We start from the raw sequence: 19854 nt of genomic DNA, 5'->3' as shown, positions 1-19854 counted from the left end.
AAGTATTTATTGCTAGGCAGGAACAAAAAAAAAAGGAAAATTGGTATGTTTATATTTTCTCTAGTTCTGCCTGAACAACTTCTGGCTATGGTAGTTAGTCTATCACTATTGCTCAAACATCTTAAATTAAACCAGACTATCAGCTGAGTCAACAGTTTTTTAGATCCCTAGGTTAAGAATAATTTAGTATATGGGAAACATTTCTCACAACTCCTTCCCTCAGCATTTTGTATGAATTCTGCTGTACATTAATAGATTAAAGACAATCAGATCCAAGTATGGTGTGCATTCTCTGTTCTAGGGACTGATTTCAGAGCATGGTACATATTATGTATAACTCAGCCTAAAACCATCTTGAGAAGGTAGGTATTGAGGACTCTACATACAGAAGGGAAAGTAGATTGTCAATTTATAAAACAGGAATTTGCGACTTGACCAGGGTCACTCTTCAAAGTTTGTTCTCTTAGTTATCATATGTATTGCTTTCTAGATTCTTCATATTGGATCAAAAGACCATAAAAAGTCCCCAGTGTGATATTAAAAAACTCTTAAGTTGTCAAGTCACATCTTGAATTTGATTGGCAATACTGACATGAATCCTGCAGTCATCAAGGATCCTAAAGACTTTATAACAGTACAGAACAGTTAACCTTTCTGTCCTGGCCAGAAATCTAATTTGAGCAATTTTACTTTGATGCTCTATTTTTGATTAGCTAAGCCATTCATCCTGTTTGACATTGTTGTGTAGTGTTGCTATGCTTATTTTAACCAGCTGTCACATTCCAGCCCAGAGGTGGGTGAAATGATTTTTGTTTATATGTAATTTGAAAAGGGCTTTTAGATGCCCTGAGCTGGCAATATGTCAATGTTAAAGACCATTTATCCTTCCAACTTAGCAAGCCTGAAAGACTTTCAAAATTCCTCATGTAACTTTATTAAAAAATTACTTCTGCCATTCAATTGTTGGCAAACTTTTTAATGCAACTATTTCTAACTCTATTATTAAGCCTGTGATTGTAATTATGCCGTCCTTGCAGAAGATACTCATTTTTTATGTTGAAATGATTCTAAATTTGTATTGGACTACTCATATCATATATCCTGTCTTTCTGAAAGAGATTATAGCATTTAAAACAGGATGACTTTTCTGATCTACATGTACATATGGAAAGAAATTTAAATTCCTCCTATAGAGATTTTACTCATGTATAAATTGATATGAGAATACAAAAATTTATTCAATAAACATTAATTTATACCCTTTTTGTGTCTGAATCAAGACAAAATATTAGGGATTGAGGGACCCGTTCTGCATTCAGGGAATGCATAAACTAATAGAAAAAAAAGCAAACAAATAAAACCACTCTTCATATTCTTAGGCACAAGCTAATTCTCCCTCCAAAATGTGTTACTAACTAAAGTCCATGGAGTTTTGGGTTTAGTGGCCCAAGAAATCATCACAATTCTCCTTGTCGCTTCCCTGTGTAGATAGCTCATCTTCCCAGCTCTGATTATCCCTATTCAGATAAAAAAAAAAAAAAAGATTCTAAAGAGTAACTGTAAAAACCAGTAATTTCTTCAAGAAAAAAAAAAATCCAACCCCAAAACAGTCAATCTCTTTATCATCATGCATACAAAACAACCAGTTAGTTGTTTTACTTGAACTTTCACTTAACAAGTCAGTTTAGCATCTGGGCATACAATTGGTTTGAATAAAAAACATTATCTTCAATGATAAATTAATGATCAAATCATATATACTTTAATTTGGAGATTCATTTTTCAAAAACAAAGATATTAGCCGGCCATGGTGACATGGTCCTGTGGTCTCAGCTACTCAGGAGGCTGAGGTGGGAGGATCGCTTGAGTGCAGGAGGTGGAGTCTGCAGTGAGCCATGATCATGCCACTGCACTGCAGCCTGGGTGACAGGCTGAGACCTCATCTCAGTTAAAAAAAAAGAAAAAAAAAAAAGGATGTATTTATTTTATGTTATCACCATTACTGGATTATAACATTATGGTTTTATCAAAATTGGGATTCTTAAAACACATTATTCATACAATATAGTTCTTTAGGAGAATCATATTCACTTTCAGTGACCTGAATATGCGATTACAGTTCTTCACTTTCTGTATCACATTTTAACTGAGCACACGAAGTGCTAACAGAAGGAAAGTGTTAACATTTAATTGTCTGTGAAATATTTTCAGAGTGAGCTTTGATGTAAAAAACAATAGTTACATACAAAAGTGTAATGCTGTAAAGTTGAAACATCCAACCCAATGGAAATTTTTTATCTGTAAAGAAGCCACAAAAAAGAGTCTTTAAAATGCATCTCTGATAAGATGAAGCTTTCACTTTCTTCATTATTTACTTGTTCTTGCTTATTTTCATATTTACCTGTTTGTTATACCACCATTCCTTTTTTAGTGACTCATCAGCATTGCCAACCTGATTAACCATTCCCTAGTTAAAAGAAAAAAAAAAAGTAATTGGTACATGCTCAAGCTGAGTAAACTCAATGCAATTTATCTGAATGAAAAGTGAAAAAGGCAGTCAATCAGTTAAAAGTTTCTAAATGTTTGATGGTGACATATCATGTAACCTTAACATCTGGATGACTGGATTTTAATCTTTATATCCAGATGTCTGGCATCAGGCAGAGAGAACCTCAGTGGTTCAATCAGTCATCAACTTTCATTGAGCACCCGCCTTGTGTTGTACAACTCAGCAAGGGATGTAGAACATCACCTTATGTATGGGTTCTTAATTAGTCCTTCTTACTCTTAATCCTCTTAATTAGTCTTTCTGACTCTATTCTCTCCTCGTTCCAAAATACCAGAATACTAAAACACCCATCATAAAATCTTAGTTATTTGCCCAAAATACTTGCCTTGCCTCAGGTTTCCACTGAACTTTGGCGGGCTGCATAGAGCTGTAATAGGAGAGTTATAAGAACCCCACTTGTAAATTGATCATGTTACACACATTCTGTATGTGTAACCCCTTACTTTGCAATAGCCTGGAGTCACTCATACCCAATTCCTTGAGCTGTTTTTATGCTTGTTTATGTAAAATGCATATCAGACCCAAAAACACTTATAGGTCATAGTAGTCACTCTGTGCATGAGGGTAGTTTTCTAATCAACCAGTGATCAACATTAATAATACTTGTCAAACCCAGTTTCCAGTAAAAAAAGAAAATTTTAATAACTGTCCTTTATAAATTTATTTTCTTAATACCACATTTCCTTGACTCTAAAATCCCATTGATCATAAGAGGTTCAACTTGAAACAATTTTTTTGCCTAAAAAAGAAGTTCTATTTCATTAAATGTAGGCAAAAACTATAAAACCCAGGCTGATTTTATAAATTTTACAGTGTGAAAAATCATGCTTCCTGAAGAAAAACAGTTTTGTTTCTATTGCTAGTACTACTATTACCTCTACAATTCCCTTTTGCCTTATGTTCCCAGCAAACTAAATTAATTGCTTTGAGGAAAGGGAGGAATCTAAAATAATTCCAAAACATTCATCAAATGATGCCATACGATGAAATAAAATGTGTAGAATAAGATGAATTCAGTTCTGTCCGTACTGAGATTGACATCAAGGGGGAAATGTTTAGTTGGCCATTTAAAAATATGAACGGCCCTCTGTAGAGAAACCTGCAGATTAGCATTTGGAAGCTGTTTTAATGTGATTTTTTTAGTTGCAGATCCACTCAAGCTATTTCATATATAGGAGACATAAGGAGTAATAAAAGGAACCACTTGAGCCCATAGCTACTAAAGCTGGAAGATATTTCAACAATCAAGATAGTTCCAAAGAGTCCCACATGAGAAGTTTGTGAGTCTTTATTCTAAGTCTCAACCATTATGTTTTCTTTTTTGAATTACCGTTTGATAAATATTTGTTATGTATTAGTCCCTAGGCTAAGCATTTTATATGTTTTATCTCATGCAATATTCACAATTCCTGTGATTTATACTCTATTATTTTATATTATCCACATTTATAAATAAGAAAAGCTTTTGAGAATTTAAGCAACTTACCTAAGTTCCCTCAGCTATTTAGTGGTAAAGCTGGGATTTAACCTCAGCTTTCACCCAAGGCCTCAGTAGGACAACAGTAGGCACTTAGTAGGTACTATGCGTTATTCTGTCTCTGAATATACCTTACACTACTCTCCATTGCCCTCTTCTAGTCCCCTGTAATTTCAGCCTGTGTATGACCCATCCTAATCTCTCTAGGACCATCCATATTGTGACTTTTCAATTTAATTCTCATTGTTAACTGGTGATTTATTTCTCTGTCTGTAGAAAAAAGAGTCTACTTATCTCAAAGCATATATTTGAATTAAACTATGCAGTTCATAAATATTGCTTAGTCTATATATTTCTTGCCCTCAGGTCAGGTGCCTATTCTTCACTGATTAACTGTTATTAAAAAGACCAGTCAGGCCAAACAGAAGCTGCATATGGGGTAGCTTCCTTAAGAAGAGAGTATGAATGAGGTAATAGTAGAAACATCTCTACAATAAAAGGCAGAGAGGAGGTGAAGCTATGGGAATTGAAAGGACTACAGCAGACCAAAAAGAGAGGTGTCCACATAGCAAACCTAAGAAATAAACATAACAATTAGCCAGAGTAAGAGAAGTCAGTGCAAGAAATTAACATGAAACAGAAAACTAAGAGAATCAGTAGAAAAATAGAAAATGATGTTAAGGAATCCTATGAAGATTTTGAAAAAAGAGAGTACATTCCACCACAACAAATGCTTCAGAAATGTCAATTCATTTATTTTATATATATACATACATACATGTGTACATACACACACAATCTATCCTGCTATAGTAGGATAGCATATACGTATATGTATTATATGTATGCATGCATAACTGTAAATATTTCCTACTATAATCCAGGGGACAACAGGATTGGGAAAGAACAGGTCTTGTTGCTTTCATAGAGGAGGGAACAAATGCTAATCATCACAAAAATTAATACACAAGTTCAATGATGAGACAAAACACAGAGAAAAGATACATGGTACTTTCAGAGCATAGACTAAGAGTACCTGATACTGTACGAGAGTTCAGGGAAAACTTACCTTAGAACTGATGCCTGAGCTGCAGTTTAAAAGATGAGTGGGTATTGACCAGGTGAAGTAGAGGGGAGAAGAGGTTTCAGTCAGAGATAATGGTATAAAACCTCTTTGGCAAAAGGGAGTATGATGACTGATCAAAGTCACTTCTGTGGCTGGAGTGGAGAGAGTAGACACTTGACAAGAAAGAGCTAATGCTAGAGAGGTGGATAGGAGACTGACACACAAAACTTTGAGGGTCATGTTAGAGTCTGCTATTTTGTTTGAGAGGTGGATAGGAGACTGACACACAAAACTTTGAGGGTCATGTTAGAGTCTGCTATTTTGTTTGAGAGGTGGATAGGAGACTGACACACAAAACTTTGAGGGTCATGTTAGAGTCTGCTATTTTGTTACCCTGCGTGCAATAAGCTGGGAGGGAAAACGGAATGGTTGACATAATCAGACGAATATTCTGAGACCATTTCTCTAGCTGCAATAGGCAGAAGAGATCAAAGAGTGGTATTATACAAGATTATTTCTGTTTCAGTTAACAAAATTCCCACTCATACTGGTTTAAGAAAAAAGACCATGTGTCGGCTCCTACATTGTAAAGTGTAGCCAAGAGCAGATATTCAGGCATTTGGGGATCTGGATGCTCAATGATGTTTTCAGGAATATCTGCATCACAGCTCTGCTTTCTACTGTGTTGCTTTATTTTTAGGCAGGATCTACTTTTTTGGGTGTGAGATGACAGTTGGCAGCCTGATACATAAGATAAAAAAATCTCATATATTATCACCCCAGCAGAAACAGAACCTCCTTTTCTCTGTAGTTCCAACAGATATCCCAGGACTGACAATTACGGAACAACTTGGGTCACACGTGAATCCATGAAACAATAACTATGGTCAAGGAAAAGGATATAGTCATGGTCAGAGAAGAGTGACTTGCTCACTTCTAGAGCCAGGTGGTACTGTGAATCCCACCTGAACAACACGACCTGAAAAGAGGAAAGGAACAGTTTCCACAGAAAAATATGAATGCCATCACCAGAAGTGGAAGAGTTAATTATGGAGCAACAGGTTAACAGGATCTTATGATATCCCTAAAATGAGATAGCCGTAGTTTGAATTAAGGGTAAAGAGTAAATTCATTGACTTTTGTAATTAGTTGGACAAGAGAGTAAGAGAAGTGGAGATATCAGGAATATGTCCTAAATTTCATGTTTAAATAACTGGTAAGGTCATTCACGGAGAGAGTCAACACTGTAGGTGAGCCAGGTTTAGAAGCAGGGAGAGAAGGGAAAGATGATGAGTTTAATTTGGAATACGTTGAGTTGGAGGTGCCATTGAGACTTATGAGAGACTTTAAGAAGACAGTTGGATATATAGGACTGAAGATCAGGGAAGACATCTCACCTATAGGGATAAGCTTCACCCAGGACTGGAACAGTCCACTGGTTTGAAGGTTATAAGTGATCATGGACAGTCATAAAGGCAGAAGCCTGATTACAGTCAGTGAAATGGATAAAAGGTGAGGAAATAGAGACAGCAAGTGTATACTAGTCATTGTGGTAGTATTAACTATGTATGCAAATTGACTACTATTTCCTTCCCTGAAAAATAGAGTTTAATTTGCTTCTTTTGGGTTCTGGGCTGGTCTTAGTAACTTGCTTGACCAGAAGAATGTAGTAGGAAAAATGTTCTGTCACTTCCAGTGCTACATCATAAGAAGACTTCTAACTTCTGCCTGAGCCTCCTGGAACACATGTTGTAAAGAAGCCCAAATAACCAGCTATGTCTTGGGCAAATTATTAAACTCCTTAAACCTTAGTTTTCTTCTTTGCATAATGATAAGCACAGCACTCAATATTTACCAGTTGCTGCTGTATCACTATTTTCTGATTAATCTGTAATGAAGTGAATTTGTAACATAAGTAGAGATAAGATTTGGCTATTTTCCCCTTTACAGAAGATTATTTTTATAATATTTTGACCTTACAATAATTTTAGTGTTCACTATTTATAATTTTTATTATAAACTAACTCACTAGTCAACTAAAATACATACAATTAAAATTCTTAAAGGAAATAAATGTGATATCCTGTGCTTTTTGTGACAATGTAGGAACATTCAGCGGTGATATTTTCAGGAGTACTTTGCCATTCAAGCACGGTTTTTCTGAAGTTACAAATAGCCATACTCTAATATCATTTCCAGAAATACCACTTTTGCAAGTCAGAGAATTAAATTACCAGTTTAATCTAGTAACTGTTATAACCCCAAAGAGAGAATTTCAGGAAATACCACTCTCAGATTAAGCATTCCTAAGAATGCCATCTTAAAGGGGAATTTGTGGGTATCATATGGCTAATTTTATCTAACTTGCATCTTTCAAAGGAGAAGAAAATAAGGACAATTGAGACACCACACCTGGATATATATAACAACTTGCATTCACATAGCACATACAAATTTCCCTAACTTCCCTGGATGTGGTTTTCATTTATCACTCAGGAAACATGTATTTTGCAGCCATGAGAGGAAAGAAGCCTCTTTTGACTCTCACTTCCTGGAAACCTCTTCCCCGTCACGCTTGCAGATAGGGAAGGGAACATTGTCCTAGTTGCTCTTAGAAATCCGACTGTTGGTTTGCTGCATGTTTTCCACCAGCTGAGGTGAGGTGGGTTAATACAAACTCAGAAACCCAACTGTTCACTGCAGGAGATTTACAGATGACAAAATTCCATCCTTACTTCAATCTTTTGTGAGTTCCATTTCTTTTTTCTCCCTACTTTTTAAAAGAAAAGAAGACTTTTCTGGATCTGAACCACTGGAAAACCAATTTCCAAAGGTCCCTTGTCTAAAAAGAAGTATGTATGACTGCAAATGCTCTGTTGTGCTGAGCAGACATCAGTCCTCAATGTTAGTACATTGACAATGAGATTAACTGAGTAACATGGAATGGAGAATATTGTTTTAAATCGTACATTGAGCACCCTTTGTATTACATCCAGACCACCAAAAAGGTTCTAACTACTTTGAATTATTATTGTCATATTCATTGAGAATTAGGTATGCTTGCAAAGTTATAAAGCAATTGAGATTTGATATGAAAAAGTTTAATTTTCATTCACTTGAACCAAAAATTTCGTATTTCTGCTTAATTATATTAAATGAAACAAAATATGGTAATGTGCTTAAAAATTGAAGTTTAGAAAACTAAATCAATATTTGAATATTTTTCCTGTCTGATTCTATTAAAAACAACACATCTCCAATGTCTCCGTAGAAGTATCAAAAGGAGAAAATGTACCTAGCACAGTTTCTAACAAAAGTGAATAACCCAGACTTATGTTGGAAATATATACAAATCTCTATCATGCCCTCTTGAATTCTCTTCATGTAAAATCCTCACACTCTCAAATCATGAGTGAAGACTTATATCTGTGTGCTAAAAGTCAGTGTCCCCTGTCAGGCCATGATGCTAGCAGAGTGACAGTGGCCATAATATTTTTTAACTCAGCCCTTATCCTTCCCTTATGGAATGATTCCCATTCCTTTAAGCTTCATGACTGCATAAGCATGAGCAAATCACATCAGAGAGAAAGAGAAAGCTTCCTGAGAACAGTGGCATTGCCAAGCTCTAGTAAAGAGTCTGTATGCTTTTTAAAAATTAATATATGTAACCACAAATCCTTAGGAATTTTAAACTAACGTACATATAAGAGGATTAAACAATTATCGATATTTGTTCTCTGCGAACAGCTACTTTAGATATTTTTAGGATCTCTTTTTAAAATCTCTCTCAATGATAAACCTGTGAGAATTATCCCAATCATTGTCTCAACCTAATTTTCCACTCAATTGCTCAATTTTTTCATACCAGTTCTTTCTAGAGGAGATTTAGGGTGATGAATACGAGATACGTCTGTTTTTGCATACACACATGCACACACACGCATACATGATATGATTAATACAACAAAATTTAAAAGGCTGTAAAAAGGAGGAAGACAACTCAACTCTGTCTCACTTCAGTATAATTTGTGTAAGTTTTCTTATGTTGGCACTCTGGCAATGTAAAAATAAATCAGCCCAATAACTTTAAATATTTTATTGACAATATTAGTATCTATTATCAAGATATTTTCAGGCAGGTAGAAGAAGTAAATGTGACTTAACTCATGCCTTCTACTGTACTATAGGTATTAAGATGATGTAATGTTGTATAGTCTTTTTTAAAAAAGCATGTGTTATTGTCCTGAATAACCTCTATCTTCCCTTCACACACAAATGACTTGATAGTATATGGTACAGTTCTAAGATAAAGGAAAAGTTTCATTTAGCAGGCTCACTTGAAATATATTTAAAAGAAAATATGATATTTTCATTTGTGACATCAACAGTACCTAAACCAGGTTAATGAGCATGGTAAATATTCAGATTTATCTGAAAAGCCAACTGTTTAAGAATTTTCAGCCCACATGTAAAGATTTCATGTCAATGAATAGTAATTCCATTAGGAGTGTTCTTTTAAAAGATCATGAGCCAAAATATTTCTTGTAGTAAAAAATTTTATTTATGGTGGAATTTCCAAAATTTCTTATATCTTGAAATTATCCACAAAGTACTATTTTGTGCTTACATTTAAAAGATACATTTCTTACAAGAAAAGATCAAAATATATACATTAGGCAGTATTGTTACATTTTTATTTAATACAATATAACTAAAGGATTAAAGAGAAAAGAAATAGTTAAATATATTTAAAATTCCATTTAACTGATTCTCAGCTGTTTTAATGTTTTAAAGAAAAAAATAAAGCTCTAAACACCAGAGACATTTTGATGAGCAATATTACATATATATATATATATACACATATACATGTATATATATATAGCATTGCAACAAGCTACCCTCAATGAATTGCCCCCTATCAGAAATACTATTATTGGAACTATGTGTTAATATCTAAAGCAAAGAAGAATAAAGAAGAAGAAAATATTATTTGTAATGATGACTTTTTAGTTAAATACACTTTCTTATAAAGTGGCAAGGTAATCTTCACAAATTTACAACTGAAAAGAAATCTTTATATACATGTTGTCTTGGTTTGGGACTTTTTGAAGCCTTCTTCTTTCTGTGTATTAGGCCCTCCTGGAAGAAGTGATATAGACCAGAAAATTAGTTCATAGCACATGATAGATAAGCCTGGAACTAGAAGCCCCTGGAGTTGCAGGCTGTGAATCGGTGCTGGCAACTGGAGAGAGAGACGTGGGATCCTGGAGAGGCAACCCAGGTTGCTCTGAGGAGGTGATCCGGTCCACTATGTTGGATAAGCAATCCAAGCTGGATAAGGAGTTTTTATCTGTGGCATATACTAAGGATACAAGGAGAAAAGCATTAAAAAGTAACTAGGCCAAGATAGACAGACTTGCTTACGTTGCTCCTTAAACTGTGGGTCAGCTCCTCTGACACCCAGAGGTCAGGTGGTCACAGAAACCCTAACATAGAAATTTGCAGCAAATATCTGGCAATTCCTGAGGGGTAGAGGTGCGGAGTGGGAAAGCCCCCTGATAATATTTCAAGTGACAGTGTGTGTGCATGTGTGTGTGCGTGTCTGCCAGGGGGATTTGGAGCAGAAGATGTGTTTATTTTGCTTTGCCAAAGCCTCCCTGTAAGAACTATCACTTCCATTCCCTTCCCCAATACTATCAGGAAGAACAGAATTTTATAGGCTGAATTGTTAGATTGAACCGGTCTTTAAACTCCTGTGAAGTTATCAATTCTTACCATTTGATACATCAGAACAGTAGATGCTGTCAAAAGTGCTGCTCTTTCTGGACCAGACAGGACTGTTACATTCGGGCTATAATACAAGACACACAACAAAGTTTGTTTTCAGGTCTTGGCAAAAGATGTTCTGACCAACGGTGAGGCTGTGCTTGCCCACCAGCTCTGTAACCGAACACTGTCAATCACCTTCACTGCCTTGATTTAGGAAGAGCTAGCCCTCTCCAAATTCCCAGGGCACTGAGGTCAATCTCTGTGCTTGAAGAAGAGAAGAGCAGCAGCAAAGGGAAGAGGGGGTGGAATTCAGCAGCAATGTGCATTGGGTTAACCATGCAAAATGGATTGGAGTAGAAGAAAGCCACACTAATTCAGGGAAAGAACACTTTCCCAGGACAAAAACACATTAAAACCTGGCAGCCTTGGAGCAAACGCCCTCTAAAAAGAATGCATCAACATCTTTCAGCCAGGCCTCATTGGAGCAGGAACTGGGGCCATGTGGGTATTTCCTTGCATTTCCTCATTAAGTTATAAACGGTGCTTTTAGATATTAGTGTAGCGCATGATCCACAGATGGCATATTTTGAAAATAAATTCAGGAATGGAGAAAACATGTGAGTGATCATTCACAGCCACCTATCTCCCATGTCAACCCTCGATTACAGTGTACACCTAGAACCTGCTAGAAAGTCAAACTAAAATCTTGTTCAGCAGCGGTTTGGGGAGTCTTTCTAAATGTGGACCCCTCTCTCATTTTAAAGCAATTCAGCATCTGCCTCCACCCCACTCTCCCCGCTACAGCTGGTTAAATGAGGTGTAAGGACTTCAGAAAAGATTAGGGTAGCCTAGCTAGGTACCAGATCTATTGCTTACCATGCCATCAGAGCAGTTGGAGGTAGGGCTAGTGGGCTCTGAGCAGCTCTGTCCCGGCAGGCTATAGTAGTTCTCCACCTGCTCTCTCAGCAACTCCTGTAGGCTCTCGATGTAGCGGATGGCATTCCTGAGGATCTCCACCTTGGGCAGCCTCTGGTTGGGGTTGGTCGTGGTGCACCTCTTGAGGGTTTCGAAAGCCTGGTTGACCTTCTTCAGGCGCCTCCTCTCGCGCATGGTGGCTGCCTTCCGCCGATCCATGGTGGTGGACTTCCTCTTGCAGGCTTTGCAGGCCCACATGAGGCAGTGACCAGCCTGGTGGTGGCCGGTAGGCGCTCGCACGTGCTCGTCCTCGTCTGAGCCCTGCAGCTCTGCTTTGTGCCCTGCGAAGGCAGCCACTCGCGGCACAAACTCGTCCCCAAATTCACCCTCGGGGGACGGGATACAGGAGCCGTCGTAGAAGTACTCAGAAGGTGAGAACTGGCAGCCATCCATCACATCCATCCTGCAGAGAGGCAGGCGGTGCACCTGGACGGCAGCGAGAGGGATAGGGAGAAACGGGAGCCTGGTGTCTCTGCCGACGGGCGAATCCCGAATCCCGGGCGGAGCTCCCTGGTCTCTGGCTCCGGTAATTAACAAGGGCAGACGCCTGTTGGCCTGGGTCGACAAGCTGGGGTTGGGGTTCTTTATATATTCTTTCGGGAGGGAGGCCGGCCCCAGTGGCCAGGCACTATTAGCATATCCCACCGCAACCCCCGCAGGGGCTGTCTGGACAAACCTCCTCCTTTCCTCTAGAGACAATCCGCTGTGTACTGCCCCTTTTGACTCTAATGGTTTTACTGCATTTCTGCTGGGGCGGGAGTGGGTCCCCAACCTGCTCCTTTGCACTCTCTAGATAAGCTAAAACAAGGGATCACTTAAGGAGTGTTCCACACAAAAGTAACGAAGGCAGTCCAACTTTTTACAATTGCACACATATTTTAAAATAGTGATAATAAATAGAAATCCCTTTCACTGGCACCAAGAGCTGACCTGCCCTCCCAGTCCTGGGCATGAGGAATCACCTGATTTGGGGGTATTTGTTTCTCTTTTTCATGAACTTCGATTATCTCGAAAATTTTTTCCAGCCATTGGATTGAATAACGGTTGCTAAAAACTTGAAGTGGCATTTTCAATCTTGGAGTGAATATAAGGTTTGCCTTTTAAAATATATTTTGTGTAGCTTCAGATGAGTAAAATTTTGCTCTGATTGTCATTTATTCTAGGCTCTACCTTATTGAGAGTAGGGAGGGAGGTTTCTTTTCCCATGACGGGGCTTGCTCTCAGTTCTCCCTGTATGTCTGCTCATCTAAAAGGAGGTGGGGCACAGTAGGGCCAGGTGACCAGGAACATTCCTCCCGTCGTTTCTTCTTTCCTTTCCCCCTTCTGCACAGTATTTGTTGAGCACCTTCTCCTTTGCGCCAGGCGCTCCCTAGATCCTGAGCAGGCCAAAGACCTGCATTGAAAGTGTCTCTGAGATTTCCAATAGAAGCCCAGTTTTCGATGGCAAACTCCCTTTCCAGGGGCGAGTCTCCTTTCTCCCTCTCTTTCTGCTCCGCCCTGTCATTTCTACAGACTAAACAGCCAAGCTGGGCTTTGGGGTTGCTAATTTTCTGCTTTCAGGCAAACTAACACCGTTACAGATGCGTCCCAGCTGCTGCCACTGCAATCCTTGACTCGTGTAAAATTTCCAACTCCTCAAACCAGGAGTAACTTCACACACTTCAGTGACAAAAGCCTTCCAGAAAAGCAATCACAGCAGGGTCTTTGGAACTTCCATGGATAGAAGGCAAGAGGGGAGGGTTGTCATTTAAGTGAGAATGAATCTATTACTCAGCTTTTACCAATCCTCCTCCACCCTTAATCCACTTTCAGGTTACTTGGACTGGGGAGGCGCTGTTTATATTTAGGAAAAGCAATTACTTAAGGTCTACACAATTAGTCTGGGGTTTTGGACTAGGTCTTGTGGCCCAGTTAAAAGAAGCTGGAGTGTTCGCAACTCAACCTAGGGTCACCCAGTTCAATAAATATTGTGGCTCCAAAGTTATTGGGAAGAGGAGGGAGTCTTCCTTCCTAATATTGTTATTATTATTATCATCACTATTTCTTTCAGTGAATGGAACTTCGTACTTTTTTTTTTTCCAGAATTATTTTCTTAAAGCAACCTGATTCATCCAGCATCTTTAGGGGCCAGAGAAGTATCAACCTTTTCAGGGTGAGATCTTCTCTCTAAAGTGAAGACCTTGAAAACCAGAAGTGGGAGAGTGACACTGTCAGTCACTAAGGTTTGCTAGCCACATCATTGCTGTCTCTTCTCTTCTGTCCTGTCATTTCGAAGACAAGGATCTCTCCTGAAAATCAGGCTCGCTCTCACACCAATGGGCTGCTTAATCATCTGACCAGTGGGAAATCCATCTGCACCTTTTTTAGGGCCATTAACAAGTCTATGCCTTTGAAATGAATACGGTATCCAGGGCTACGCTAGATAAAAAGAGGCAAGTTCAAGAAGAACCCAGGTGGAATCTAAGATGCCATCCACGCTGGTGGAAACATTCAAATGCACAGCAAATGCAAAGCACATTGCTACCTCTGAAATACAATAGTGGGTAGATATTCTCCCCCAGGAATTCTCAGCCAAGTCCCACAGTTTCTATCAGCAGCCATATGACCACTGTTTTATTTTTTTGGCTGTGGAGTCCACAAGTGAGCTCAGACTTGTGATTTGGACACAAATAAACTTGGTCTTTAAAGTTTGAGTGAAAGTTAGAGGTTACGCTTCTGCTCATCGTTCAGCTAATTTCTGAAAGCACTTAACGTGATTTGTACTCAAGCCCCTCAGCGTGAAATAGTTTTAATTAACAATTATTGAGAATTTTCTATTTGCCGCGCACTGTTCTCAAACCTTTCCATAGATTAACCTAACAATTAACACTCCAAACCACCCTGTGGGAGCTATTATTGGACCCATTGTAGAAAGAAAGTAAACCCGAGCTCCAGGTACTAGGTTATTTGCCCCAAGGTCACACAGGATTGGAAACTAGGCATCCTGTCATCACAGCTCCTACTCCTAGAGGTGATTTTGTTCGTTTTCTTCTTCAATTAATTTAGGCTCCGTGCGCTTCCTTAGCGCTCCAGAGCATAAACTTGCAAAAGCTGGCTACTCAACATCTTTCCCTGGTTCCCGTGCCTGGGAAGACGCTGTCACTCAGGACCTTCTGTCAGTAAGGGCAGTTCTCAGAGGTTAAAACTGTCTTTGGTAAGGTGATCTCAAAACAAAGTTACCGGAGTGCCGCGAGCAACTGGAACTAAAGAAGCCGAGAAAACACAAGCGCCCGGCGGCTTAATGGGACTTGCTAGCAGGAGAACAGGGTCCGGAGTTGAGAGCCCTTGGGACGCAAGTGCTGAAAATAGGATCTCAGAGCACCAAAGTAAAAAGAAATAAGATAAAACTTTTAAAACGCTGTCAGGGGCGAGAGAAGAACGAGAGAGAGAGAGAAGCAATATGCTAAGAAGGTAGGCAATCAGCACCACAAAGATGGCCAGGGTGTCCCAATTCAGGAGCGGTCACCCTGCTCTTTTCCCAGGGGAGACCTGGAAGGGGAAAAATAAAGAACTGGGTGAGCAACATAGAGAAAAACTTTTTTTTTTTTTTTTTTTAATGCGTTGGCCAGGGAAGCATGGGAAAAGTTTTAAAAATGGCTCTAAAAAGATCTACTCAGGGCACCCTTTTGTACTCAAAATCGGACTAGATTGGCTTTTGCTCCTCACACAAAGAATCAAAATAAGTTTTCTACTATTTCTGCAGAGAAGTGAATTTCTTGCATGCGCAGAAAACGCACATTTATTTCATATGTAAGCAGGTTGTTAGAAATGACACTCCAACACTGTCTGCTAGGAAAGTCTAACAGTTGGTAGATGAGGGGAAGAAAACCCAGTCACCTCTGGTGCTATAAATGGATACCCGCAAAGGCTCTGGTGAAGTAGATATATATTTTTTGCATTTTATATTCTGAAAAAAATAAATACATTTGATTTTCTTACAATTTAGAATTATAATCAGGTTCTAATTGCAATGACCTTTAAGTAACATCAACTTTTTTTTTTTTTTAAGTGAAATCTGTGTTAGTTTAAGCATTATGGTAACACATTAATAGTGCTGGTGTGCCAGCAAAATGATTCTCATACCTTCCTCTTCTAGTAAATTTTGCCCACCCTAGGCTTTCTGCATTATTGAAAATTCTCTATGCTTTTCTTAGAGGGAGAAAACAAATACATATAGAAGGATACATCTGTTCCACTTCACTTCTGCCCCTACCTGCAGATCCTTATCAACTCCTGGACTAAGGGAGTTGTTCTTGATATTTTTTGTATTATAGATGACTTCACAATGTGCTAAACAATTGCAAACTGCTATTAGCTCTGGGAATCAGGCACACCTAAGTAAACACATTAGTACCTGCCAGAGCTGCTGGAAGAATTTGTAAAGACAGCTGAGGAAGACATTGGCCTCTGCTTGAATTAGAGGACTTCCAGGAGAGATCAAAGGCCTAAGTAAGGACATTTAGCAGCCTTGAGAGTACAGAAAGTAGCCAGTTCTTACAGCGTTATCTTTGTTGCAGCACATGGCATAGCCATTCCATCTCAGACTGACTCTGAACTAGGCTTGCAAAAAAATTGCTTTTTTCAGAATGAAACCATCTGTTATAAGTTTAATAGTTTAAGGGAGTGACTGGAGGGGCCTGTCAGAGAAATAGCTTGGTGGTTTGGCTCTTTGAGAAAATACTATGTTATTGATAATTTATCAGTTCATTGGATTCGGCAATTAGGTATTCAAAGTTTAAACAAAAATGTTTTAAAAATTTTCAGCTATGGTGTTGTGGGAGAGCGATTTGAAATGATGAAATGGGATAAAATATTACTAGAAGAAAAACACAACTGGGTAAACTAACTTTAGTAAAAAAAAAAAAACCCAAATGTCTTAATAAGAATAGAGGTCACTTTCAGCATCCCAAGATTTCTCTGCTAGTTTCAGAAGTAGTTGTGAACCCTAAATTCCAGCATTCCCTCCACCCCCAAAACATATGCAATAGTTTGGAGAAAAATAAATAAGACTGTTAGACACAAGGGGATTTCCAGTATTCAGGCTTGGAATTCAGTGATCCAGGTATTAAAATTAGTATGAAAGCCGACATTTGATTTTCTGCAAATTATTTCTGTAGTAATATAATAAAGAAAATCGCTCATTATTTTGTACTTGATAGCTTTATACCTGCCTCTGGAAAGAGGCTTGAATTTAATCCCAAATTGCTTATCTTTACCAAGTTATTATGTCTTGATTTTCTGCTTCCACAGCCCTGTTTATTTTGGCTTTGGCCTCAGTAAAGATTATCATCATTAATATCAAACAAAAACATTTTAATTGCAAACACACCAAGGATTTCATTGGAAAGCCTAACATGTCATCTGTAGCAGTGGAGGTCACATGAAGTCTTTGGGAAATATTTGCTCTATTTAATGAAGAGACTTCTATAGGCAAACTTATTCCAAACAATTTCTCAAGTTACCCAGCTAAGAGAGATGGCTTGCAAAGACTGAATAAAATCCATCAACAAGTAAAGTCCATGAATTAATAAAAGCATTCTGCTGTAGAGCCATTTATAACACAGATCTTACTATAAGTGTATGCTAAATTATAAATTAAATGAGTTCACTTAATCAGTTACATTATTTTATTTGTGTTGCATAATAAATTTGAATTTTAAAAGTAGAAGTGTACATATATACAATTTAGGGAAAAACCCTAGTGATTCTCAGGGAGAAAATGATGGGTATCTAATAAGCATAATTAATGGGCATAGACACTACCCAGACATATTTACACATGTTTTGGTTGGATAATTCGAAATGCTTTACCACTTGCTTTTTTAACTTACTGCTCTAATTTGGAGTTCACTAGCTAGTCACTCTTGAGAAAGAGCTTTTGGAAAACAAACGTCAAGGAGAGCCATATTTTTCCCCAGACAATAAGATGTTGCTTATTAATTTCCCAAGGCAAGCTGGGCCCAGTGGAATGGGCCTGTAGTCCCAGCTACCTGAAAGGCTGAGGCTGGAGGATCACTTGAACCCAGGAGTTCAAGCCTGGGCAACAGGGGACACATCACCCCTTAAACAGAAAAAAAAAAGGAGGAAAGAAATTGCCAATGTGCCAAGGCGTCTCTTTCACAGAACATGATGGTTAAGAACACAGGCTTGAATCCATTGATAATTGACTGGCTCTGAATCCTGGCTCTATGCAGTACTTAACCAAGTGCAGGAAACTCTGTTCCACGGATGTTCTTTAAAGTAAAATAGCAGTACCGCTCTCATCTGTTGTAGGATTATGAGTTAATATTTAAATACTAAGAATGGCTCATTTATGTTGCTTTTGTTCTCATTGTTGTAAATACTTTCCCCAGCCAGAGCAAGGAAAGGCTGAAGAAACTATGGCTTTTGGTGGAAGAAAAGGGTCTTTGAATTGACTAATGAACAAGAGAGCTGGCATCTAGTGTTTATTTTGTGCCATTTTGGCTAAGCACTTCACATGTGTTATCTCAGTGAATCTTCACAACCTCAGGAGGAAACGGGACTAAGAATGAGCAGCGACTAGTCCTAGACAGTGGCAGCCTGGATTCCATCTAGGTAGTCAACCCCACACAGGCTCAGCAGTTTGCATCCGCTAAATCTCCCACCTGCCTCTCCCAAAACTTTAAAAGAGATTGTATGTCAATGTCAGCTTCCCCTATGAACCTTTCTGCATTTTAAATGTATATTAGAAGAAATCTGATTTTCCCATATACTCAGAAAACACGGTGACTATTATTATCCCCAGGAAGAGGCCTTCCTTTCTGAGAGGAAAAAGGGGCAAGGTACAGCTCTGTACCTGCAGGGGGCGCTGTCTGTGGTGCTATCTGCGCAACAAGAAAGTCCAGCCTCTGGAGGGTTAGGAAGGAAACGGTGGGCTGGGAAATACTGAATCCGATTTGATTTTCACATCTGCTAACTGATGACTAGCTGTTCGGGGGGAGGAGGAAAGGTAGAAGTTCAGGGGTAGGGGAAGGGAGTGAAGGTGCCACTTACAGAATTTAAGAGAGAAGTTGCAATTCAAAAGAAATGGCTTCCTCCTCTCCTCTGCCTCACTTCCCACTGTGTTTCTTGGTGGTCGTTTCTTCCTAAGGTTACAGGATAAACAAACCTGGCACACGTTGTAAAATCCGCATGGTGAGGAGCTCCTGGGGCTTCTAGCCTCTCTGGGGCTTTGCTGTTTGGCCCGGCTAAGAGGTTGCATGTGTGTTGTTGTTGTCTTTTGTCCTCAACCATTGAAACCTTCCCTCGCTCTAAGCAGCCCTCCCTTCAAAGCAGCCCACCCCACCTCCAGAGACAGATTGCCCATTTCTTTTATCTTTTGTTTGTGGAAAACAAACCCAAGCCAAACGAGGCCTTGAGGATATTCCAGTCTGCTAGGGACCAGTCTAGTTCAAGAAAACTGGGGAGGGGGCCCCGAGATCCGGCCCTGAGGCCAGTGCAGCCCCGGGAACTCCAGAGCCACACTTCAGGACAAGGGCGACCTGGGAAGGATAAGAGGGAAGGCAATTTGGGAGTCAATCCGCTGAAGATCTTTTCGGGAAATGAGCACAGTTCTGGTGTGGTAATTTCTTGCAACCATATTTTCCTAGATTGAGAATTCCATTGTTAACTTTGGGTAAGTAAATCTCACCCAGTTATCCAGGTATAGAGTGTAAAAACAGACGGGAAAAGACGCTGATAAAAGGAAAAATGACATTTTTCTTCCGGGCACTATTCACTTCCAATGACAAGTGTGAGGTCTACCACAGATAGACAGGTATCCAGTTTAATTCAGACTAAGGAAAGCCAAATTTCCTCCCTTTCAATTGGCCTGTAAGAAAACACCCAAATAAATGGGCTTGTGTGGTGTCTAAATTAAAATATGGCTCCTCTTTATTTTTGTACACATGCCCCCAAACATATTTTTCCAGTTCCATCAAACTAGGACCAACTTTG

The 19854-nt window shown here is 38.9% G+C and overlaps 1 protein-coding gene across 1 annotated transcript; it reads right to left on the bottom strand.

Moving 5' to 3' along the window:
• Positions 1–9654: 9654 nt before the first annotated feature.
• On the bottom strand, positions 9655–12414 carry MYF5 (myogenic factor 5). Its single transcript, XM_011934115.1, has 3 exons — positions 11761–12414; positions 10891–10966; positions 9655–10477 (listed from the first exon to the last, which is right to left on the bottom strand). The coding sequence occupies exons 1-3, from the start codon at positions 12259–12261 to the stop codon at positions 10287–10289; spliced, it is 768 nt and encodes a 255-aa protein (XP_011789505.1). The 5' UTR covers positions 12262–12414; the 3' UTR covers positions 9655–10286.
• Positions 12415–19854: the final 7440 nt, after the last annotated feature.

The sequence above is a fragment of the Colobus angolensis genome, unplaced genomic scaffold, assembly GCF_000951035.1.
Source record: "Colobus angolensis palliatus isolate OR3802 unplaced genomic scaffold, Cang.pa_1.0 Scaffold131, whole genome shotgun sequence".
NCBI lineage: Eukaryota > Metazoa > Chordata > Mammalia > Primates > Cercopithecidae > Colobus > Colobus angolensis.
The sequence above is the reverse complement of the archived record's forward strand: the minus strand, read 5'-3'. Positions and strand labels throughout refer to the sequence as shown.

Excerpts from the sequence above, each read along its gene's own strand:
- MYF5 (XM_011934115.1), bottom strand. The coding sequence starts at position 12,261 with ATGGATGTGATGGATGGCTGCCAGTTCTCACCTTCTGAGTACTTCTAC. Across the intron at positions 10,967-11,760 it reads CCAACTGCTCTGATGGCATG|CCCGAATGTAACAGTCCTGT; the intron begins GTAAGCAATAGA and ends CTTGTATTATAG. Across the intron at positions 10,478-10,890 it reads CTGTTCTGATGTATCAAATG|TATATGCCACAGATAAAAAC; the intron begins GTAAGAATTGAT and ends TTGTATCCTTAG.